This window comes from Sapajus apella, unplaced genomic scaffold (genome assembly GCF_009761245.1).
Source record: "Sapajus apella isolate SASKATOON/1434 unplaced genomic scaffold, GSC_monkey_1.0 scaffold63, whole genome shotgun sequence".
Lineage (NCBI taxonomy): Eukaryota > Metazoa > Chordata > Mammalia > Primates > Cebidae > Sapajus > Sapajus apella.
The window spans coordinates 7,510,308-7,520,672 of NW_022437003.1; the positions used below are offsets into that span (position 1 = coordinate 7,510,308).

The following is a 10,365-nucleotide window of genomic DNA, read 5'->3' on the forward strand; positions in this document are numbered from 1 at the left end:
TGACAACTTACAATCTAGAAGCCATAAAAGAGAAAAAAAGATAAGTTTATGATAAATTCTACTACATAAACGTCAAAAACAACATCAACAACAACATAAGCAAGGTCTTTTTGTTTTTGTTTTTGTTTTTGTTTTTGTTTTTTGAGATGAAGTCTAGCTCTGTGGCCCAGGCTGGAGTGCAGTGGCGCGATCTCAGCTCACTGCAACCTGCACCTCTTGGGTTCAAGCAATTCTCCTGCCTCAGCCTCCCGAGTAGATGGGATTACAGGTGCCCACCACCACAGCCAGCTACTTTTTGTATTTTTAGTAGAGACAGGGTTTCACCATGTTGGTCAGGCTGGTCTCGAATGCCTGACCTCATGATTCACCTGCCTCGGTCCCCCAAAGTGCTGGGATTACAGATGTGAGCCAGCGCACTGGCCAGAAATGTCATAGTCATAATGCCATAATGACAACGGGGAAAATTATTTGTATCTCTCACCACAGACAGAGGCCAATATTCCCATTATGTGAAGTTATCTAGAAATCAATAATAAACCAATGACCTCCTTGTTTCCATCTATGGACAAAAGAAATGCATAAACAACTCATAGCTAAAGTGATATAAGTGACCCTTAAACATATGAAAAGGTACTCGACCTCACTCATCATAAGAAAATTACAAATTGAAAATGACACAGAAATACTATTTGTCGCCTATCTGATCAGCAAAACTCCACTGACATCTCCCTCTATAGGTGAGTTTGGGGAAACAGACACACTCATCCATTGCTGATGAAAGTGTAAGGGGCATATTCCCCACGGAAGGCAACTTACAATAGATCTTAAAAGCACAATGCCCTTCCCTTCACCCAGCATCCTGCTGATCCCTTAACCTGCTGCACCCTGCTCTGTGCGCCAGGCCCCCCACCTAGACCAGCACTCCCCAATCTTTTTGGCATCAGGGGCCAATTTCACGGAAGACAATTTTTCCACAGACAAAGCAGGAGGATGACTTGAGGTCAGGAATTCGAGACCTGCCTGGCCAACACAGTGAAACCCTGTCTCTGTTAAAAACACAAAAATTAGCTGGGTGTGGTGGCGCCGGACTGTAGTCACAGCTACTCGGGAGGCAGAGGTTGTAGTGATCTGAGATGGCACCATTGCATTCCAGCCTGGGCGACAGAGTGAGACTCCATTTGAAAAAAAAAAAAAATTAAATTACTAAAAAAGCAGAAAGGAAAGCACTGAGGCAAGAGTTTGGCAGAAAGCATATTTGCTGTCCAAGAAAAAGGAAAATGTGCACATTACATTTACTGGGTGCTATTCTTATTACATTGTAATATATAATGAAATAAGTATACAACTCACCATAATGTAGAATCAGTGAGATGCCTGGACTTGTTTTCCTGCAACTAGACAGTCCCATCTGGGGCTGATGGGAGATCACTTGAGGTCAGGAATTTGAAACCAGCCTGGCCAACATAAGGAAACCCCATCTCTGTTAAAAACACAAAAATTAGCTGGGCATGGTGGTGCAGGACTGTAGTCACAGCTACTTGGGAGGCTGAGGCAGGAGAATTGCTTGAACCTGGGAGGCAGAGGTTGCAGTGATCTGAGATTGTGCCATTGCACTCCAGCCTGGGCAAGGAGTCAAACTCCATTAAAAAAAATACCCCAAACCCCAAAAAGCTACTTGTCTGCCACTGCATTGCCGAGGTCTTGAACACACCACCCACATCACCTAGCCTCTCTAATTTGCAGTTTCCTTCTCTGTAGAAGACAGAAGGACAGATGGATGGATAGAAGAAAGGAAAGGAGGGAGGGAGGAGAAAGGAAGAAAAAGAAAATAAAAGTAAAGAAAGAAAGGGAGAAGGAAGAAAGGGAGGAAGAAAGAAAAAAAGGTGAGGAAAGGAATTATGAAAGGAAACAGGATGAAAATAAAAGGAAAGAAAAGAAAGACAAGAGGGAGAAGAAAGGAAGGGAGGGAGAAAGCAAGAAAATCAAAAGAGAAAACAAGTAAGCAAGAAAGGGAGTGAATAACTGGAATGGGTGACTTTTAAATGCTTCCTTCTCTAAAAATTCTGGCTATTGTTCATGGCTAAGACAGTAAGAAAGAAGAGCCCAGTTTAAAGCCTGGATGGAACCCAGAGGCAGAATTCTTAACGCACGTCATTTTTTGGATCTCTGCCATTTGAAGAAGCTGAAAGACATAGAGATCCTTCGGGCTTGCAATTGCCAAGATATTCTACATCTAGCGGTAATAAAAATTCATGTTCAAATTACAACAATGAGCAGGAAACTGGAAGCTCATGGGAAGACCAACTTGGCTGAAGGCAGAGTGGGCAGGTGAGAAGATCGACATGGAATGGGCTGGTTTGCTGAGTCAGCCCCACAACGGTGCTTCTGACAAGTTTTTACGGGATGGGGATCCTATACAGACACAGATTCTAAGGCACTAAAAATGTAAATGGTCACTTTTTAAATGAGTACAAATGATCCATCAATATCTTCTAGAATCAAAAGAACTGGAAGAATACAGATACCATTCATAAAATAAACATGCAGATATTTTGTATTATTTATTCCAGAGATAAGGTTATTATATGTTTCAAAGATAAGATTTACGTAAAGAAAGATGTGACAACTTGTAGGACCAGAAAGAACAGACTCATAGAGGCCCATGGGTCCTTTTAGATGAAGGAGCCAGATGTTCACCTAGACCGCAGGAGAATGCAAAGATGCCTCATCTTTAGTGTTCTGTGTATCCTTTTGCCGACATGGTTCCTTCTGCTTGTTTCTCATGGTATCTACCCTGTCATGGCTGTAGATGCTTTTTGTAATGGTGATGAGGCCACCCTATTGCAAACTATTTGGAAACCAAAACAACTCCCTCATGCTTTCAGGCTGAGAGAACTGATGAGTCAGGGGCATGGGCTATTGAGAGCCAGAGGCCCTGATAAATTATGTCACCCTGCCTCGTTAAGGAGCAGATTAAGGGACTAGCTCAAGGTCATGCTGTGAAAAGCAGGGCCACTCGAAATCCAAATATTAATACAAACTGCCAGTGCGAGGCACAGGAAGAGAGACTTCTCCTGCTGCCACTCTTTGAGCTCACGAACAGCATGGCACAAAATGAGCAACATATTTTGTAGATGATTTCAATAAACGGTCAAGACTAGGAACATCCGGCATAGTGATTGTTACTTATCAAAAGTGAGACTCTAATAACTTGCTGATCATGTTCATCCTTGACAGAAGTCAGGGAACTGAAGGACAGAACATTGTGTGGCAGGTGATTTGATCATAGTATGTTTTATGTGTGTTACATTTAGTTGAATTTTATTGCCCTTTTGTTAAAATTGTGGTTCTTTCATTTTAAATAATAAGAAATTTTTTAATGATACCTTTCTTAAACTTCCAGTTTAGGTTCAGGGGTACACGTTCAGGTTTGTTATGTACGTAAATTTTGTGTCACGGAGGTTTAATGTACAGATTACTTCATTGCCCATGTGATAAGCACAGCACCTGACAGATTTCTTTTTTTTTTTTTTTGAGACAGAGTCTTGCATTGTCGCCCAGGCTGTAGTACAGTGGTGTGACCTCAGCTCACTGCAATCTCCGCCTCCTGGGTTCAAGCATTCTCCTGCCTCAGCCTCCCGAGTACAGTAGCTGGGACTACAGGCATGCGCCACCACGCCCAGCTAATTTTTTTTTTTTTTGTATTTTTAGTACAGACGGGGTTTCACCATGCTGGCCACGATGGTCTTGATCTCCTGACCTCGTGATCTGCCCACCTCGGCCTCCCAAAGTACTGGGATTACAAGTGTGAGCCACTGCGCCCAGCAGCACCCAACAGGTTCTGATCCTCACCTTTCTTCCACGCTTCACTCTCTGGTTGTCCCACTATATACCATCCCTTTCTTTGTGTCCATGTGTTCTCAGTGTTTAGCTCCCACTTATTAGTGAGAACATGCAGTAATAAGAGTTTTTAAATTCCATTTCCATCAAGAACAGGAAATAAATATTCCAGATTCCTATAAATATTTAAAATGTAAATTCTAGAAATCTCCAAAAAAGACTTGGGTTAGGAAGAGCTATAACTGGCAGTTGCTTCACGTTTGTCTCATCCATTAGAAACAGACCTGAGATAAGTTCTGCTATGAATCCTAACAATAGGGTAGCTTTGTTAAAAAATAACCCCCAATGGCCAGACACAGTGACTCATCCCTGTAATCCCAGCACTTTGGGAGGCGGAGGTGGGCGGATCACAAGGTCAGGAGTTCAAGACCAGCCTGGCCAACATGGTGAAAACCCGTCTCTACTAAACATACAAAAATTAGCCAAGCATAGTGTCGCATGCCTGTAATCCCAGTTACTCGGGTGGCTGAGACAGGAGAGCTGCTTGAACCTGGGAGGCGGAGGTAGCAGTGAGCTGAGATCGCACTGCTGCACTCCAGCCTGAATTACAGAGCAAGACTCCATCTGAAAAAAAAAAAAAAAAAAAAAAAAAAAAGACAAACTCAAAATCACATAAATCCATTTATGGATAAATGATGTCCAACCAAGGGTTAGGTATTACATAGGCTCAGTTTCTAGAGGATCTGCTTCTTTGATATTGAGAACTCCATTTACCCAACATCTATTATAAAATTATGCATTTATGCAATTATAAATAAAGTCATGTATTCTTTTTTAAAAGGGGTGGAGGCTGTGTCAGTGTTTTTGGGTTGAAGAGTAGTTTAAATAAGCCCTTTGGTTTAGGTTGCACACAAGGAGGCTTTACAAGATCTCATCTTTTCTAAACCTGCTACGCTCTTCAGTTCAGCAGAGATTCCTAATTGTAGCTATTAGTTCCCCTTTTTTGTGGTCTGTTCTGTCAATAGACTATTGAGTATTCAGTAAATTAAGCCCAACCAGCAGCCAACACACTGGGGCAGACGTTAAATCATGGCTCGGCTGCCCTCATGCCTTCCCGGTATCTGTGAAATGGCTTTTAAACACAGGCGCGGGATTTAACATGATGCACATTTGTGTCATTCTCAAATTTCCATCCTGTACAATCAGGTATGTGAGGTTTTTTTTTTTTTTTTTTTTTTTTTAATTCTAGGCAACAGGTGTGTTCTTGGAATAAAGTTCAACCCCCACTTCTGGCTGATGTGAGAGGCAACAGCTGCAGGCTTAATACCAATGACACATGGTTCTATAAGTGAGAGAAAAAATAAATGGTATGTTCAAAGTATTAAAGTCACGGGCAGATGGACGCTAGCTGCCTGCACTTTTCTTTGTGTGGCAGAGCTGGAGTCTAAACTTTCAGATGACAAGTGTTTCTTCCTTTCTCTCTTTCTTGCTTGCCTTTCTTCCTTCCTCTTTTATTTTCTTTCCTTTCCTCTATTTTTTAAAAACTAGTGAGAACGTAAATTTCCTTAAGCATTACATATTCGTTATTGAGAATATTCCTTCATCTGAGTCATCCTGTTTACAGGCTGATGAATGAGGAGATGAAAAACTTACTATTAATGGAGTTACACTTTATAACTCACTTTATTCTAAAAAGAACTTAAAGGGACTGTTTACTATGCAATTTGAAGATAGCATGTGAATCTTAAATCTTTAAAAAAAATGCAAAGCTAAATATACTTATTTATAGGTCTCATTATTCTCTTGTAAAAAGCTTCTATCTAGAATTTTTGAGGTACTCCTAAAGAGTTATAATGTACTGTGTACCTCAGAAGCCTAATGTAGACATTAATTAATAGTAACCATAATGATACAATAATTACTGTGATAGTGTTCAGGAGAGAAAATGTTTGTCAATCACTCAAGCATCTCTTTCAGTGTACTGCAGATAATACTCCTCTGTACATGTTAGCTTTCAGGAGTTATCATGCCTCAGAATATAAGAGGCTCAGCCACTCTTTTGCTGCATATGAGGTTTCCTGTAAACACGAACACTGAGGGAAAGAACGGGCTAGAGCAGTAACAACAGAGCTGTGGGATACATTTGATGCAGACGCGTCTTAGTGCACACGCTTTCCAGAACTCATATACACCAAGGCTTCTGGGTACTTCAACAAAAATGGAGAAGAATCTTTGTTTTTCTTAGATGTGACAAACAAATACATTGCAATGTGATGAGATAAGCACCTATTTAATTACAATCTTGGAGACTGGCATAACCAGTCACCGGATCCCCTGGGAGATGGTGTGGGGTGTTTCATACTATGTCTAACTGGGAGGGGGGCAAAGACAGAATCCCTTTCTACTATTTTTTTGAAGCCCCAAACCACAACTTCATTCAAGAACCAGATTTTCTGTGAATCTATACTGAAAATGGTTTTGCCAGGCTTGTCTTGTTGCTGAGAAAACCATAGGTTGGTGGATTTGGAATTCAATCCTTAGTGAGAAACAAAGGCCAAAGAAAAAGAAGAACCCAGTGATAAATTTCTTTTTATGTTTTTAATTGGTTTGGCTATCACATTAGATTTTCACTAAATGCATGCAAACAATGACTAAGCTTGAAGATGATGCTAATATTTTTTAAAATATGAAAAGTGTCTAAAACTGGCAAGCAAGCTTAGGCATCTTTAAAATTCTCTTCTAATCCAGAGAAGATCAAAGTCTGTGTTTTTGCTTTTCCTCAGGCTGTGCTTTGTTCAAAATTATATTAAGATATACATGACACAAAATTTACCATCTTAACCATTTTTAGTGTCCAGCTCAGTACTGTGAAGTATACTCACACCGTTGTACAATCTCAGGAGGTTTTAATCTTTGAAAACTGAAACTCTGTACTCACTGAACAATTTCCTATTCTCTCCTCCCTCCCGCCTCTGGCAAACACCATTCTGCTTTGTCTCCATGAATTTGACCACCCTAGGTACTACACATACACGGAATAATATAGCATTTATCTTTTTGTGTCTGGCTTATTTCACTTAGCATAATATTCTCAAGGTTCATCCACACTACAGCATGTAGCAGCATTTCCTTCCTTTTCAAGGCTAATATTCCATTGTATGTACAGACCACATTTAGTGTATTTGTCAACGCACACTTGGGTTGCTTCCACCTCGTGGCTATTGTGAATAATGCTGCTATGAACATGGGTGTCTCTTGGAGATGTTGCTTTCAAATTTGGGGGATATATATAGAAGTGAAATTGTTGGATCACATGGTAGTTCCATTTTTTTTTTTTTTTTGAGAAGTCAGCATACTGTTTATCACAGTGGCTGCACCATTTTACATTCCCGCTAATAGTGCATAGAGGCTCCAGTGTCTCCACATCCTCACCTTGTTAATTTCTGTTCTTCAACTAGCAGCCATCCCAATGGACGTAAGGTGATATCCTCAGGCCTTATTTTACAGAAAGAAGACAGGTGGCTGCAGACTGAGTCAGCTCAGCCAGGGGAACTTTTTTAAAGCATAAATCAAATTGACCCGAGTCCTCTGCCCAGTGCCCCCCAGGTGGCTTCCCATCACAGCGGGAAGGAAAGCCGACTAAGTCCCTCACTGTAACTAGAAGAGCATGTTGTACTCTGAGCCCTTGTTACCCCTCTCCCTGGTCTTCTCCCAGGTCTTCTGTCCTGCTGAGATCACACCAAGCTTGCTCTGAGCCTTCGCTCTTGCTGTTCCCTCTGCCTGGAACTCTCTTCCCCACATCGCTCCACGGCTCACTCCCTGTCTCCATCAGATCTCTGCTCAGTGTCACCTCAGATACACCTTCCTATCTCAAGCAACATCCCTGCTCCCAGCACTCTACATGACCCTGCTTTCTTATTCTTTTGTCATAACTTAACATACTTGCATTCGTTTATGTATTTGTAGATATCATCTGTTTCCCAGACTAAACTGAAAGTTCTGTGAGAGCAGGACATGGCCTATCTTGCTCATCCCGATGCTCCCAGCTTCCAGAACTGTGCCACAATGCTCTATCCATATGCGTTGCAGGAGTAATTAAATGAATAAATGGTGATGAATGATTTAGCCACCGCCTGCCTACCCAGAGTAAAAAAAAAAAGTAAAGATCTCATCAGGCGTTAGAGTCATCAGAGGCTGGGCTGGTAAGTTTAAACTCTCCACTGAGAACAGGGGAGGAAAGTACTTACATGGGTCTCCACATCTCCAGCAAGTATCCTACTGTTCTTTAAAAACTCAGCCACCATACTGTTCATCAGCTTGTCAAAGGCTTCCACGGAGGGTGCCACACCTTGGGGAAAGAAGCATTTTGTTATTCTCTGGTAGTTGAATGAAAACCTGGGATTGGCCAGGCATGGTGGCTCACACCTGTAATCCCAGCACTTTGGGAGCCTGAGGCAGGCAGATCGCCTGAGGTTAGGAGTTCAAGAGCAGCCTGGACAGCATGGTGAAACCCCATCTCTACTAAAAATATAAAATTAGCCAGGCGTGGTGGTGGGCATCTATAATTCCAGTGACTCAGGAGGCTGAGGTGGGGAAATTGCTTGAACTTGGGAGGTAGAGGTGATCTCAGGGAGCCGAGATCGAGCCACTGCACTTAGCCTGAGTGACAGAGCGAGACTCTGTCTAAAAAAAAAAAAAACAGGAAAGAAAACCCAGCACTGTCTTGCCATAGGTAATATGGAAGTTTAATATCATCAATGTCATTTTCACTAATTCATTCACTAAGTCATTCCTTCATTCAATCAATGTTTTTGTTTTTTGTGGGTTTTATTTGAGACAGGGTCTCACTCTGTGATCAGTGCAGTGGCGTGATCTCAGCTCACCGTAACCTCTGCCTGCAGGGTTCAAGTGATTTTTCAGCCTAAGCCTCCCAAGTAGCTGAAACCATGGGTGCAGGCCACCACACCTGGCTAATTTTTGTGTTTTTTGTAGAGATGGGGTCCCACCATGTTGGCCAGGCTGGTTTCAAACTCCTGGCCTCAAGCGATCGGCCCACCTTAGCCTCCCAAAGTGCTGGGATCAATGTTTATTAAATATTTCTCAACAGCTCAGAAAAACACTGTTTTCCTATTTTTCATCCTCCTGAGTAAAGACACTGTGTAATTTCAGTTCATTCCCTCCTAACCCAGGGAGTTAGGTGGCACTATCACAATGTCATAGATGAGGAAATGGTGTTGCAAACATAGCATGTGACTGGGCTGGAGTTATAGCCCAAACAAAAGGCAGATCCAAAACCTGAACCCAGTCGATTCATCCAAAGCCAATGGCCCTTCTTCCACAGCCGCCTGCTCAGGTGCTATCATGACCTCACGAACAGTTACCAAGATTACCCAGGACAATCAAAAGGTAATAATGAACTCCAGCCAAGTATGAAAAGAAAGCTGATTTCACTCACTTTCTTCTTTCTTCACTCCCCAGGGCACCGGGGGACTACCACAGTGGAAGTGAAACTGACTGCGGAGCCCATACCTGCTGGCTTCACAGCTGCCACATTACTGGCAAAGCTCAAGTGGTAACTGCCCAAAAGGCGTGTTCTGCATTTCCTTCCCTGCCTTTTAATTAACAGAAAACAATCTAAGTCCCTGATTTCATGTCCCTAATATTAAGAAATACAATACTGAGAAACTGAGCACCACAGCTATGAAAACTCTAACCAAAACCTAAGATTCCTTTTCTCATGTTGTACAAACGTATCATCCATGCTCACAAAACTATTAGGATAGCGTCTTTTTCTCTTTTTCCCAGTTGCCCATTTCCACAGGCCCAAAAGGTGATGGAAACAAGTTATTTACAGCTCTCTGCAGCTGTGTTCTAACTTCTGAGCAGGACGCTGAAGCTGAGTTATCTTAAAGTTTGCAGCACAGTACGTAACAACTTCTGAAACATAAAAGGAACACAAGCCCAAAGGTTCCTTATAGATCCCTTTGGAAACAGATAAACCTGTTTGTTGCTATGGAAGAGGCCCGAGGGGGGTCTCTACTGACTATTTAAAGTGGGAGGAAGTTTCAGAAATGTGACAGAGTCCTCTACATAGCAGAAGGTACAATAATAAAAGGGAGTAGTTTCCAATTTCCTTTCATCATTCAGCTCTGTTCACAACTCCTGCAGGCAGACCTGTCTTTCTCTCCAAACTGCATCCTTTGAGTATCCCTTAATCAAAGAATCTGGGGCCCTGAATAGTAATGCATTGAGACCAAAGATCCTGGAGGATTAGGACTGTGTGTTACTCACCTTCAATTTTCTTGCACCTACCACAGTGCTTGTCGCCTTGTAAAAAGGTAAAATATTTCTTCAACTATTGAGCTGAGCTTACCCGATTATCATCAGAGAAAAACAAAAAATACTCACCTTCTAAAGCACATCATAATACCAGTATCATAACAGAGTGGTCCTTTGATCTATGCCTATGATGTATTTGTAAGGGATTATGTTCCTTCTAAAAGTTTCTCTCTTTTTTTTTTTTTT

General features: G+C 41.8%; 1 protein-coding gene across 3 annotated transcripts in view; it reads right to left on the minus strand.

The window, feature by feature from the left end:
* Positions 1 to 10,365, minus strand: part of CAP2 (cyclase associated actin cytoskeleton regulatory protein 2) — a 146,911-nt gene that overhangs the window by 103,382 nt on the left and 33,164 nt on the right. For all 3 annotated transcript variants that reach the window (XM_032247653.1, XM_032247654.1, XM_032247652.1), the window contains one exon: positions 8,088 to 8,188. In XM_032247653.1, the coding sequence (XP_032103544.1) occupies positions 8,088 to 8,188 (101 nt within the window). The remainder of the gene's footprint in view (positions 1 to 8,087; positions 8,189 to 10,365) is intronic.